The 15,532-nt window shown below is 40.6% G+C and overlaps 1 protein-coding gene across 2 annotated transcripts in view; it reads left to right on the forward strand.

Annotated features, from left to right (window-relative positions):
• ylpm1 (YLP motif containing 1) overlaps positions 1 to 15,532 on the forward strand; it is a 118,597-nt gene that overhangs the window by 66,202 nt on the left and 36,863 nt on the right. For both annotated transcript variants that reach the window (XM_069916107.1, XM_069916106.1), the window contains exons 9-14: positions 2,588 to 2,677; positions 2,759 to 2,933; positions 4,576 to 4,724; positions 6,366 to 6,511; positions 8,340 to 8,402; positions 10,169 to 10,288. In XM_069916107.1, coding sequence (XP_069772208.1) covers positions 2,588 to 2,677; positions 2,759 to 2,933; positions 4,576 to 4,724; positions 6,366 to 6,511; positions 8,340 to 8,402; positions 10,169 to 10,288 — 743 coding nt within the window. The remainder of the gene's footprint in view (positions 1 to 2,587; positions 2,678 to 2,758; positions 2,934 to 4,575; positions 4,725 to 6,365; positions 6,512 to 8,339; positions 8,403 to 10,168; positions 10,289 to 15,532) is intronic.

Here is a 15,532-nt window from a genome sequence, read left to right on the forward strand (position 1 = left end):
CACTCTTTGAGTTAAAAAAAAGGGTCCCACTAACTCTTCCCCTTACCCTAAACCAGCCATTCCCAACTACATTTCCCCCCCCCCCCCCCCTGGATGCCACAGTACATTTAAATAAAAGTCTTGTTTTCTTTTCACTTCATGTAACTTAAATGTTTATTCTGGTTTTTTTTTGGTGTAGTTGGTAGGAGAGAAATATAGAAGAAACCAAAAGTTGACTGCTTCACAGGGAAGACAACACATAAAACTTTGAGCAGTATCCTAAGTGGTGAAAAAAGTAGCCAAAAAATTGTGAGAATGGCTGCCCTAACCCTGTGTCCTTTAGCTTTATCTTTAATATGGGGAATGATTCTTGCAGGGAGTCTACTTAAAGCCCTCATAGTCTTGTATACCTCAGTTATATCCCCACTTAATTTCCTCTGTTCCAAGGAGAACAGATCGAGCTTCTGAAGTCTCTCATAACTGACCCGCTCCATCCCACATCCTGGTGAATCTATTTTGCACCCTTTCCAATGGCATTACATTCTGCCTATTGGCATGGTGACCAGAATAACATGCATTCCTCCAGTGGAACTCCAACCAAGGATTTCTCAAGTTGGAGGTTAACCTCCCTTTTTCTATATTCTCTGCCCTGACTAATGAAGGCCAGTTTCCTGAACGCCTTCCTCACCATTGTTATCTATTTCCGCTTTCATCTTCAGGGGCATATGGACGTACTCCAGATTCTTTGTCCCTTGAGACTCCCAAAGACATAATCATTCATGATATCCAGCTTCATCAATATTCCCAAAATGCAGCACCACATATTTATTTGGATTTCATTTTCAGACCTTTTCACCAACACATTGATATTTCAATGCAGGTTAAAACCAGGTTCCATACTATCAATAATTCCTTCATATTCTGCTTATATATCATCATCCACCCCTACGTCCAAGTCAGTCATGTATTTTACAGACATCACCAAAAGTCCCAGCATTGATCCTTGTGGGACGTCACTAGTCACAGGCATCCAGTCACCAAGCAGCCACCTGCTATCACCATCTCCTTTGCCAAGCCAGTTTTGGATCCAGTTTGCCCTGAATTCCATTGGCCATTTGAAGGAGTCTCCCACAGAGGATCTTGTCCGAGGCCATCTAGCTTCTTCTGATGACCAATGTCAGACTTATGGACACCCTATACATATGAATTAGAGGTGGTAGATCAGCGGGATGGATGGGAATGGATATGTCAGTGGCTGCAAGCATTTTATGCTGGTTAGGAATAGGGCATTTCCTCCCATTCCCACCTCAGCGACTGGATGAAGCTGAGTAAAGCTGGGAACCTTGAGCAGTCAGTGAGGCTGGGTGGCGACCATTCTTCCTGCATGTGCTCACTCTCCTTTTGCAGCTATTTAACCATATAACCAGCACCAGTTCACTGATTTTGTGCGCTCTCTTCAGGCATTGGTCCCGGTAGATCTTCTTTGATCTTCTCCCACATACTGTTTTGGTTCATGTCCAGATCAGATTTAACGTTGGCAGTCCAACCACATCTAATCCTGATGGCGGTGGGCAATTAAACAACACGCGCGTTCCTCAGACATCACCATTCTTAATCATGAGGCAGCCCAGCACATCTGTGCAAAGGAGAAGTGTGAAGCATTGGCAAGAATTTTCAGTCGGAAGTGCTGCGTGGATGAATAATCTCAGCCTTCTTCAGTGGTCTCCAGCATGGTAGATGCCAGTCTTCAACAATTCATGTCACTCCATGTGGTATCAAAAAGCACCCAAATACGAGGATACTTCAAAGGTGGTAGGGCCTGACAACTTTCGGGCAATAATACTGAAGATTTGAAATTATCACACCCTTGGCTTTGCTGTTCCAGTGCAGCTACAATACTGGCATCTACCTGACAATGTGGAAATTGAGCAGGTATGTCCCGTTTACAAGAAGCTGGAGAAATCCAACCCTACTATTTACTGCCCCAATAGTCCCGCATCGGACTTGTCAGCCACAAACGAGCCTGCAGCTGACGTGAACATTTACCCCCTCCATAAATCTTCGTCCGCGAAGCCAAGCCAAAGAGAAAGAGTCCACTCTCAATCATTAGGGTAATTGTGCTGTCAAATAGCACCTGGCTATTTGTCAAGCAGCACCTGCTAACCAGTTCGGCCATAGTCACTGGACTCCTGACCTTATTACAGGTTTGGTCCAAAGTTAGACCAAAACAAAAACTTAATTCCAGAGATGGTGAGGAAAAACTGAAATGGTTGGCTACTGGGAGGTCTGTCACTGGTGTGAACCATCAAAGCTTTGTGTCACACTCCCGTACTCACATGTCTGTCCATTGCCTTATGTACTATCCCACCCAGACCACCCGCAAATTGGAGGAACAACACCCGATTTTCTGTTTGGGCACTCTCAGCCAGGTGGTATTAACATATGACTTTTCAGATTTCTGCTAACCTGCACTCTTTTTCCCTTTTTGAAGCTACTCTGCTAAGGTTGTGCAAAGATTAGATAAAAATCAAAATCTGCAAAATTCTCTAGTAATTGAGAGCATTATTTTGAACATTCTTCTCAAAAACAGTTACTTTTTCATTTTCAGATTCAGGACCAGGAAGGATTGAACAGATCCCTTATGGAGAACGAGTTTCACTCGGACCTGAGCCAATGCGGGAAAGGATGTATGATAAAGGTAGGTTGACATTGCTACACGCAGTCAAATGAGTCAAATAGTCTGCAGACCTTGTATTTAAGTTTTTTCTCTTTCACTTAGATTTAATAGGCTCACGAGATCGTTATGGAGACAGAGATCCATTTTTAGAACGAAGGGGAGATCCTTACTTGGATCGCAGAGATTTGGATAGAGAACATGATCTATACAGGGATAGATCAATGGGCGATTATGAGAGGGAAGGATTTGAGCGTGAAAGATTTGGGCGTGAAGAAAGGTAAGCATGATACTTAACTTTGATATGTCATTAATCAAGATAAAGGTACACAATACAGAGTAGAGATGATACTAAGGGTTAGGATTTATGCACATTTGATGTGATGGTGAGATTAGGAAGAGACCATGTGGCTTTATGTGGGGCAGGTCATGTCTTGCCAATTGTATCGATTTTTTTTGACGATATAACAGGTTGTTGATGAGGGCAAGACAGTAGATGTTCACACCAATTCATAAGTCATAGTTGTCTACAGTGGCCATTGTCAAAGGGCGCTGAACATCACACCGCCCCCCCTCCCCCAAGGAGGGGAACAGGGTTCTCATTGAGATTGGCCAAGGGGGGCACTAACTGAAATCATAAAATATTTTTTTATGCATTGTATGTAGTTGGTAGGAGATACTTGACTGCTTCACAGGGGAAGGGTGGGGCTGGCATAAACTTTGCACAGAGTCCGAAGTGGGCCATAGTCAAACAAAGGTTGAGAATGGCTGGTATATATGGACTTGAGAAAGACATTTGACAAGGAAAGGTCCATTATGGTCAGCTGAACCAGAAGGTACAGGTGCATGGGATCCACGTTAAATTGGCTGGCCCATGGAATACAGAGGGAAGTGGTGGGAGGGGGTTATTCTGTCCGTGTTGGACGAAAATGTTGGAAGGTGTGTTTGTAAGTTTGCAGATGACACTGAGATTGTTGCAGTGTTGTGGACAGTACAAGGGCTATTAAAGATTACAACAGGATATCGATAAGTGATAGATGTGAACAGAGAAATTGCAGGGCCAGGTAAGTGTGAGGTGTTTCACCTTGGGAGGTCAAATGTAGGGAGAGCGTATACAGTAAATAGAAGAATCTTTACGAGCATAAATATTCAGAGGGATCTGGGGATAGAGGTTTGTGGCTCCATGAAATGGCCATGAAAGTAGGTTGGATGATAAAGGTGTATGGTAAAGTTTCCGTTTGATTTGGACACAGTGCCTGGCACAAATGTGGGCCGAAAGGCCTGTTCCTGTGCTGAACTATTCTTTTCTGCTTTGTATCAATATTTATGAAGGTAGCCTGGTTGTAGCTTTCATCTCTATTTTTGACTGTTAACCTCTAAGAAATAACACAATACTCTGTTGGATGCCGAGATGATGGCTCTCTTGGTTACGATGTGATAGATTTGGGGATAATGTTTTTCTTGGATGGGCTGTTGAGAACCAGGAACCTCAGTATTGTGAAGGTATTTCTTCTCATACATGGTAGCAAGTATTTGAAATTCTCCACCCAAGAAAGCTGTGGAGGCTATTGGATACAAAAGAAATCAAGGAATATGGAATTAGTGCAGGGAAATGGCATTAAGGGAAAATATCTATCAGGATCTTGTCGAATGGATGAGTAGATGCAGCTATTTCTTGTATTCCAACGGCTTTTATTTTGGTGAACACGGTAATATGAGTACACGTTCATTTGTCCAAATGCCGGCATTTTAAATTTTTAACTGTGGTACCCATTTCCAAAACAATCTCTGTAATCTGATGTTGATCCTGATTTTTGAAGTTCTGCTGAGAATAACTTGTTAAATAGGCAGTGCTTTTTTATTTGCCATGTAGGTAAACAAAATTCTTTGGTCAGTAATTTTTTTATATGCTTAACCTCCAGAATGTCTCATGGTCCACCTGGTAGGTCAAGTGGATACCACAACTATCAAGATAATAAAGACCCTTTCAACCGAGGGGAATTTGACAGGCCACAGTTTGATCGCGTGTCCGATCGGCCACCATTTGATCACGCGCAGACTGGTTTTGGAGGTAAATTTATGTTGTGGATACCATTGTCCATGAATTGTCGTTTGATTTATTCATTATTGAAGTGATAGCTGATCTGTAATAAATATCAGATGGTTTCACTGTTCCAGAGCTACATCCAGCATTTGTATTTAATGTTCATTTTTGGCCATAAACATAACTTTCAGATTCATTGTTAATTTAAGTTCCCCATGCTCCTAAATTGAGCATGGTTAGCAAGTGATTTTAAATCAGTGAATTGCTGATTGGTTTAATTTTATTGGGGCAATCTCTAAATCAGAATAAAATCTCAGAATGAATTTTTTATCTTGCCATGCCATAACTTAATCTTCTGCATATCAATATCTGACACCGGATTTTGTATAGAAATGAGTTTGTCTTTCTGAATTTTAATGTTGCTTAAATAATAGGTGTACACATTGTTTATTTAGTTTACATTCAGAGCCATATTCTTCACCTTTGATCCTTCAAAATAGTCGTCATTTTACGCTGATTAATTTTCATGAGGGCCAACTCTATTTCAGTATAGCGACATTTTTTGCATAATAGATAACTTTAACACCAGCGCTGTCGCTGGTGTAGACCCGCAGGGAGCAGAGGCAAAGCACTCCCGCGGTGTCCAACTGCCCAATCCGACTGCCGACATCTCTGTGCAGGCTTTAAACAGCCTGTTAATGGAGGCAACCATGGTTTTATTTGAAAATCCCACGACCGCAGGTCTGGCCCAATATAGTGGTGCCTACGATCGGCAGCAAATCATGAGTGGTTGCAGACTACGGGAAAGTAGAGGACTAGCACAGGGCACCAGAAAAAGAGAAGCTCAGCCCCTTTTGAGAAGGAGAAGCAGAGGAGACGACCCATGGGACAGGATCACGGTGGCAGACCACTGAGAGGCTCGGCAGCTGAAGAGCTGTTGGCAACTCGAGGCAACTCCTATACTTAATAGACTGTGGACTGCGGGAGACTGGGATTCATATCAGGCTGGAGACTGGCTGAAGGGGTACCAGGTATTGGAACCAGGATGTGAGCAGGTGCAAAGGACACTGAAGGTTTCCTCATCGAGTCGGAGGGTCGGATCGAGAGCTCAGATTGCTGATGGATTTGACTGGATTCGGAGTGGCTATAGGATTCCTGGAGGTGAATGCATAGACACTCAGCGACTCTGGAGAGACTCTCTTACTTCTCTTTCTCCGATTGTAAGAGGCACTTCAGGCAGTTTCTGCCGATGGAAAATCTGCCTATCTTACGGCAAAGTGAATTCTGTGTAATATTGCACTGTTTTTATTACATGACAATAAATGAATATTGAATCAGCCTAACTTGCTAATTTCAAGATCTTATCTGTTGGTTGTCTTGGTGCTCTTGATTGATGTGATAGTATCTGTATTCAAAGATGGTATATTTCAGATACGGCTGTGCCATCTTGTAAAAGTATGAAGTGGTTTTAAATTAATTAATTTGTCACTCAACTTTATATTTTTCATATATTCTGACTGTTGAAGTGAGGGTCATTTTGCTGTTAGTAAAATAATTTGGCTTACTTTAAATGTGTGTATACTTTTGTATTTTTTTTAAATTCTTTACTCCTAATCTGATTGGTCAATATGAGATTTGTCAAATCTTTTCATTTACCAAATATTTCAGGTGAAAGAAGAGGATATTCGGATGAGAGGATACCTGCCTCTGCCCCTCACCCACCACCTCCTCCTCCACGTGTTGAAAAGAAACCAGAAAGTAAAAATGTTGATGATATTCTAAAAATGCCTGGCAGACAAAGCCGGCCTGATAGGGTGAGTTAAGTTGAACTAGTGTGAGAGTCTTTTGTGGTCGTGGATAGGGTGAGTTAAGTTGAACTCGTGTGAGAGTCTTTTGTGGTCGTGTGCATCTTCTGTGGAAGTCAATTGTATGAACCATTTGAGAGATTTTTAAGCAATGTTGAAACAATGAAGTTTCAGTGGAACTATTCCTTCTGAGTCAATAAAGTCAGATTTTAAGCCCCTGGAGAGCACTCAGCCCAGAATCAAGGTTGTTACTGCTACACAATCAAAAGTGCTGATTTTGACCTATGGCATTAAACGGAGCCATTGATGGCACTAATGGAAGATCCCCATGGGACCTTTATGCACAAATTCATTTAAGTCCTTGCATTCATCTTATCCTATCCTGCTCTAGTTAACATCCTAACAAACATGTAATTTGCATTTTTTAGATTCTACACAATAGGATAATAAATCTCCCAGTGAACTAGATAGACATAAAGGGAGCAAGATCCTAGTGAATTAGAAAGCAGTGTGGTCAATAAGGCCCTATTAAGTTCTGGGAACAGACACAATTGAATTTTTAAAAAAACGAGACAGTATCAAGTGTATATAAAGGTAGCGTATGAAACAGCATGGTGAGCCACATGCCAAACTATTAAACAATTGTGCAATGGACAATTGGAGCTTTGCCGTTTTGAATGCAACCACTGATTTAATCTCCTTGGCTCTCTGAGGTAGAGAATTCTGAAGGTTTGAACTATCGCTGTGAAGGAACTTTTTCTCATTTTAGTCCAAAATGACCGACCATAATTTTGAGGATATGATTCCTGTTTCTAGTTTCTGCAGTTTGAGGAACCCCAGTGTCTGCAGACTTTCTTCTCTAACTTTCCTGTGTCTACCCTGACGAGACCTCCTAAGAATATTGTATATTTGAGCCCAATCCATCTGGACAGTGAGGAAGGCTTTCAAAACTTGCAGTTGGATCTGGACCAGCTGGAAGAATGGGCGACAAAACAGCAGATGGAATTTAATGCAGAGAAGTGTGAAGTGCTGCACTTTGGGAGGACTAATCAAAGTAGGATATACATGGGAAGCAGTAGGGCACTGAAAAGTGCAGTAGAACAGAGGGATCTGAAAATACACACACATAAATCCCTGAAAGTGGCATCATAGGTTTGATAGGGTCATAAAGAGAACTTTTGGCATTTTAGCCATAAATCAAAGTATTGAGTATAGGAGTTGGGATGTTATATTAAAGTTGTATAAGACATTGGTACTGTGTGGAGTTTTGGTCACCTAACTTCAAGAAAGATATCAATAAGATTGGATGAGTGCAGGGAAGTTTACAAGGATGTTGCCAGGATTTCAGAAACTGAATTATAGGGAAAAGTTAAACAGCTTAGGACTTATTCCCTCGAAGCGCAGAAGAATGAGGGAAGATTTGATGGAGAAGTACAAAATTTTGAGGGGAATAGACAGATGAAATGCAAGCAAGCTTTTTCAACTGAGGTGATTCCCTGTCACCCCACTTGAGGACAGAGGGTCATTTTTTTTTTCAAATTGTGACATAATGTCTCACCCGAAAAAACTTTTGGATATTCAGAATTTTGTTTGATCGGATTTCGGTTAATCAGAAACATACTGAACTGTATGTCCTTTTTTTAGGTAAGGATAGCAGAATTGTATACAGTAGTCCAGATATGAACTCACCAATGTCCTTTAAAACTATAGTAACTAACCCTAACCCAGTTCAAATCTAGCAATAAAATGCCATGTTTTATTAACTGCTTGTTGAACCTGCATGTATGTGTAGTGACTAAAAGTAATGTTTTCATTGCTTTTATGATTTTTTTTACAGATTGTGGTTATTATGCGAGGACTCCCTGGAAGTGGGAAGACACATGTCGCAAAACTCATTCGTGTGAGTATAATCTTTTGGCAGGTCATTTGGGAATTTGTTGAAACAGTTTATCCATTGTAAAAGTATTGAGTAGGAGCTCCCTTTTTGTTTGAATACTTTATTTTAATTGTGTGAGCAAACATGTATCAAGAAATAACCATTATTTAAATACATAAGTTGAAATGAGAAAATCAATGGTACAAGTTGTCTATATCTCTATACACCCCGATTCCCCTTCCTCCAAACAAAACAACAAAATAGAAAAAAAAGATGGAGAAAATAGATAAGAGAGAAAGAAATAGAAAAGGAGGGAAAGAGGAAAGAAAGAGGAACTGTCAGGATCTGGGATCCAATTCAGAGGATCTAATTCCTTTTCTTGCCTAGATCTCAAATAGGGGAATGAACAAGGACATAGAACTCAGAAACAGAATAAATATCCCTAAATATTCAACCCCACATTCTACAAGTATGGCTGCCATACCTGAAAAAAAAAACTTCTTCCTTAGATTTAAGTAATTTTCTCCAGTGGAACACAATTATGCATCTCTGGATTCCATAAGGCTATATCCAGAAGGGAATCAGACTTCCAAGTAGCCGTAATCAATTTTAAGAAATTATAATTGGTAGTTGGACAGCCTCATTTGGGGTCTTATGCCTACAATATTTCCTAGGAGGAACAATTCTGGACTTTGTGGCAATTGTTTTCCAATAATCTGGTCTAATAAGATTCTTAAATTTTCCCAAAAAGGTTTAAATTTCGAGCATGACCAGGTGGAATGTAAAAAGGTTCCTGTTTCTACACCGCATCTAAAATATATATCCGATATATTAGAACTTAATGTGTAATTTCTGCAAGGTGGAGCTCCCTTCATACTTAAAAGACTGAATAATTTATGATACATGTTGGAATGTATAATTTTCCTTCATTGAGGACAGAAATAGTTTGCAAAATATCTATCCTTTGTTATTTGGCAGTTCCTGCTTCTGTATATTTAGAATTATCCTCATTGACCAAAACTTGTTATTCAGGATGAACAAAGAATGAGCTCCTGGCTGAACTTTTCCAGAGAGCAATCAGCTCCAACAGAATCACAATGCCTGACTGATGGGAATGTTGAATTGGTGGGATGCTAAATTGGCAAGATGTTGCCCAGAAAATCAAAACTGCAGATGCTAGAAATCTGGAATGTTTTCTTTGATATAATGGTTGTTCAAGATACAGTAAAACTCCTAGTATCTGGCACCTATGGGAATTGGGAGATACTGGATAAGTGAATTTTCTGGTCGCTTGAGATTGCATGTTGCATAATTGGTGAAGTAACAGCGAGGTGTGCCAGTTTTAAACTTCTATACTTTTTAGCCTATTTCTCAATTTTTCTTTGCTGGTTGCTTGAATTCCAGATAACAGGTTTTACTGTATGTTGTGCATGGAGTTACAAGGATCATCGGATATGTGTTGTACACAGACTCATTATTTAATCAGGCATTTATTGATAGACTTTGCAGCTCAGTGCATGTATTTGGATTTCTAAATAATACATTTGAGTGTGCAGTGTTTGCACAGCAGACATTTAATGTACTAATTCACTTATCTCTTTAAATTGATGAGTGCCTGAATAATTTTGTTGTTAAATGAGTTTGTTTTGTTGACCATTTGATTGCATTTTGTTATGCAAAGATTTAATCTTATTTTTATAAAGATAAGAAATTAAATCCTCTTTGCAGAGACTCTGCCTCAGCTTGTCATCTTAAGTACTGTATTTAGTTTGCTATGCTTATATTTTTAGGATAAGGAGGTAGAGTATGGAGGAGCTGCACCGCGTGTTCTCAGCTTGGATGATTACTTCATGACTGAGGTTGAGAAAGTGGTGAAAGACCCAGACAGTGGCAAACGGGTTAAAAAGAAGGTTTGTGCAAAAAAATCTTATATTTACATAGGATTTCATGGTTGCACATGCAATAATCTCCGGTCATTCAAGCTTGGACTCAGATTTATGTAGGCGTCTGTGATTTATTGCATAGATATAGCTATCCTCTATTTGCAAATTGTTTTTCTGGAGAAATTACCTTGTTTTTGTTTGAGAAACCACTGTAGTTTTTTTTCCCCCTCTGCGCTTTAAAAGGGCCATTTGCTCAATAATATTATTAACCCATTGGTTATTTATTGATTCATGTGCCCATTTTTATATCAACTTGACACAAACATTTGGAATAATGCTGCATTATGTTACTTGTGTTTGTCCAGTGTGGGTTACACCAGGGCCATTCAGCTCCAGATATAGCCAAAGAGTTGAATTTTCAAGGTGAAGTGAGAGTGATTGCGCTTAGTTGCAATGCTACCAGGCAATTGACTATCTCCAAAAAGAGAATCTGAACACTTATATTTGACACGCAATGACATCAGTAGCTTGTGGGTCACAAAGGGAAACACAACTGGGCCTACTACATAAACATCAAGTCCAGAATTCCAGATCATAGAATGGGCATCTTGTAAGTGATTCACCCAAGGCATTTCCACTATTCATAAGGCATAATTCAAGAGTGTGATGGAAACTCTCCACTTGCCTAGATGAGTGTAGAGCCAACAACTGTCAAACAGCCTGACACCATCCAACACAAAACATCCCATTTGTTTGGCAAGTCATCAGTCCACCTAAATTTTCACCACTTCCAATAGAATTCCAATAGAAGAGGCAAGCAGGTATTCCCTGTTACCATTTCCCTCTCTAATGTTATTTTGGATACTGTTGGTGGGGCAGGGGCAGCAGATGCCAGATCAGTAGCACCATGACTTGTTATGTAGCAGGAAAGGCCAAATATTAGACTTTGTCCTTCCCTGTTATATGACAGTAGTCAAGCAGTTGTGATAGGGATTCAATAGTTTGGGGTCATACAGGTGTTTCCGTGGCCAGTATATTACCTTCCTGCTACCTGAGTCGAGGATATCTCTGAGTGTATGCAGAACATTGATTGTACCAGACTTGGAATATTGTGTGCAGAATTAATGTGGTAGTGCTAGAGATAGGGCAGAAGAGATTCGCCAGCCTGTTGCCTGAAATGTCGAGCTTGTTTCACACAGAGGGATTTGTGTTTTAACTGGAGTGCAAGAGGCTGAGGATTAACCTTATGGCGATTTATGAAATTGTGAGAAGCATGGATGGGGAGGATACAGTCTTTTTAATAGATAGAGACTAAAACTAGAAGATATAGGCTTAAGATGAGAAGGGAAATATTTAAAGGAGGTCTGAGGAGCATGTTTTTCACAGGGAAGGCCATGGGTGTATGGAACGCACTATCAGAGGAGGTGGTAGAGACAGCTACAATCACAATGTTTTATAAAGCATTTGGACAGGTACATGAGTAGGATAGAATTAAAGGGTTATGGGACTACCTGAGATAGAGAACTCCATCCAACTGAAGGATCTGTCTGTGCTGTAAGACTCTGACCAGTGTGGACCAAATACAAATGCCCTGAAGTTACTCACGTGAGCTGCTGTGGCAGACCAATTAAACCTGTGACCAGTACCGTTGGAAAAGATAAAAGCCAGCAATTCATGGGAATGCAACGGCGTGCAGATTCTCTTCCAAGTCAGGCTCTATCCTGATTAGGAAGCATATTGCCCATCTTCCCTTGTAGCTGGATCTAAATCCGAGAACTGCATCGCCAACTGCACAGTAGGAATATCCTCACCAGATGATGAGCGACTTGATCTCGACCATGTCTAGAGCAATTAGGGATAACTAAGACCATGAAAATGAATAAAGAACAAGTAAAAACGGATCTTCAAATGATGTTTTTAAATATAATTTCCATTATTTTTAAGTATCAGTCAATAGGCTGTGGTCACTTGTAGAACTCTCACTTTATTTTCTTGTATCTCGATGAATCAGATTACTCTTGCTCCAATTCGTTATTTTCTTTCCATTGACTCAGTAGTTTGCAGAATTTGTGCACCTATCTGGAAACTTGATCACAGAAATCCAGGCTGAGAGAGTGTCATCTGTTAGGACATGAAACCCAGAGGCCAGATAAGCCACCCCATGGCACTTTCTGAAAGGCAGTAAAGTTAGCGACAGAGTCCTGGCTCAAGTTCATCCCTCAGCCAATTTGTAAAAGCCAAAGATTGTCTGGTTGATGTTTGTGGAAATTGCTGGTCACAAACTACTTGTTGCATTCGAACTTTGGCACACCACTTTCTCTTTTAAACTATGCAATTGTCGGCAAAGTAAGATAACAGCCTGATTTGAAAAATGCTATTGAATTCAACTTTTTTTTAACCTACTGCGACCCTTGCCAGTCTTGTAAGACAGAAACCAATTTTTAAAAAATCTTTTGGCTCATCACAACATTAAAAAGGATATTGAATAAATTATTTTTGTGCTCTCTTGTAGCTCTCCAATTTTTACTTTTATATTTGTTATTCTGCAGTCACCTCTTTCAAATAACGTTGACATTTATGTGTCTACAGTTATCGAAACATCTGCAAGATTATGACTGTCAGTTAAATCTTAGGGACCATATAACCATATATCCACTTACAGCACAGAGCAGGCCAATTCGGCCCTACTAGTCCATGCCGTAGCAAATCCCCACCCTCCTAGTCCCACTGACCAGCACCCAGTCCATACCCCTCCAGTCCTCTCCTCTCCATGTAACGATCCAGTCTTTCCTTAAATGTAACCAATGATCCTGCCTCAACCACGTCTGCCGGAAGATCATTCCACATCCCCACCACCCTCTGCGTAAAGAAATTTCCCCTCATGTTCCCCTTATAATTTTCCCCCTTCAATAACCATATAACCATATAACCACTTACAGCACAGAACAGGCCAGTTCGGCCCTACTAGTCCATGCTGTAGCAAATCCCCACCATCCTAGTCCCACTGACCAGCACCCGGTCCATAACCCTCTAGTCCCCTCCCATCCATGTAACGATCCAGTCTTTCCTTAAATGTAACCAATGATCCCGCCTCGACCACGTCTGCCGGAAGCTCATTCCACATCCCCACCACCCTCTGCGTAAAGAAATTTCCCCTCATGTTCCCCTTATAATTTTCCCCCTTCAATCTTAAACCATGTCCTCTAGTTTGAATCTCCCCCTTTCTTAATTGAAAAAGCCTATCCACGTTTACTGTCTGTCCCTTTTAAAATCTTAAACACCTCGATCAAGTCCCCTCTCAATCTTCTACGCTCCAGAGAAAAAAGCCCCAGTCTGCACAATCTTTCCCTGTAACTCAAACATTTTAGCTAAATGATGGAAAATTGCTCAGTTAAATATGAGCTGGTCTGAAACTGGATTAACAATATCATCTGTTTTTTTTTTTCTGAAAGTGAATCAGCTAATCAGGAGTAACAATTTTCCTAAATTTAGACATACATGCAGCAGGGTAACGGGCCCTTTCGGCCCAGGAGCCCGTGTTGCGCAATTACACCCAGTTGACTGACAACCCTCAGTACTTTTTGAATAGGGGGAGGAAACCAAAGACCCTGGGGAAAACCCACACAAACACAGGGAAAACCCACAAACTCCTTCAGACAGTGTGGGCTTCGAATCCTGATTGCTCACACTGTAGCAGCAACTGCTATGCTAACTGTGCCGCCCCTAAATGTTTTGATTTTACATAGAAGTTGATATAAAACTTTACCTCATCGCCATCTCTAAGTGTATCCGAATTTTCAGAGTGAACTGGTGCCCTGCCACATATTACATGATATTTGTCCTTCACCTTAATTGAAAGTGCAGGAACTTATCGATGATGATATTTGTCAACCAATTGTCGAACTTTATGGGGTGCCTTGCTAATTGTGGCATTTCAGGATTATTCTATAAATGAAATGAAAATTCTTACTGAATTTTTTTTTCCGCAGTTAGGATACTGGAGCATTTTATTTGTAACAGGTGAAAAGATGCATTGTAATTAAGGCCTACAAACATTGCCATGCATGAATGTTGGCTTATTTGCATTGAAAAATTACACTCAAGAATTTCTCACCATTGTGTCATATCTCATAACAATTACAGCACGGAAACAGGCCATTAGGCCCTTCTAGTCCGCACCGAACCAAACACCCCTTTCTAGTCCCACCTCCCTGCACAATGCCCATAACCCTCCATCTTCTTCTCATCCATATACCTGTCCAACCTTTTCTTAAATAATACAATTGACTCCGCCGCCACTATTTCTCCCGGAAGATCATTCCACACAGCTACCACTCTCTGAGTAAAGAAGTTCCCCCTCATGTTACCTCTAAACCTCTGCCCCTTAATTCTTAACTCATGTCCTCTTGTTTTAATCTTTCCTCCTCTTAACGGAAATAGTCTATCCACATCCATTCTGTCTATCCCTTTCATAATCTTAAATACTTCTATCAAATCCCCTCTCAACCTTCTACGCTCCAAAGAATAAAGACCCAATCTGTCCAATCTCTCCCCATACTCCAGATGCTTAAACCCAGGCAACATTCTGGTAAACCTTCTCTGCACTCTCTCCACTCTGTTTATATCCTTCCTATAATTAGGCGACCAGAACTGCACACAGAACTCCAAATTAGGCCGCACCAACGTCTCATACAATCTCAACATCACCTCCCAACTCCTATATTCCATGCAATGATTGATAAAGGCCAGCATACTAAAAGCCTTCTTCACCACCCTATTCACGTGAGTTTCTACCTTCAGGGAACGATGTACCGTTACTCCTAAATCTTTCTGCTCTTCTGTATTCCTCAATGCTCTCCCATTTACCACATATGTCCTATTCTGATTCTTCTTACCAAAATGAAGCACCTCACACTTATCAGCATTAAATTCCATCTGCCATTTTTCAGCCCACTTTTCTAAGCAGCCCAAATCCCTCTGCAATCCCTTCTTCATTATCCACTATTCCACCTATCTTAGTATCGTCTGCATATTTACTAATCTAATTCACCACCCCATCATCTAGATCATTAATGTATATAACGAACAACAATGGGCCCAATACAGATCCTTGAGGCACACCACTGGTCACCAGCCTCCAACCTGACAGACAATTATCCACTACCACTCTCTGGCCTCTCCCTTTCAGCCAATGTTCAATCCATTTGACTATCTTAAAATTTATTCCTAAAGACTGCACCTTCCTAACTAACCTTCCATGTGGTACCTTAT

The sequence above is a fragment of the Narcine bancroftii genome, chromosome 2 (genome assembly GCF_036971445.1).
Source record: "Narcine bancroftii isolate sNarBan1 chromosome 2, sNarBan1.hap1, whole genome shotgun sequence".
Classification (NCBI taxonomy): Eukaryota; Metazoa; Chordata; class Chondrichthyes; order Torpediniformes; family Narcinidae; genus Narcine; species Narcine bancroftii.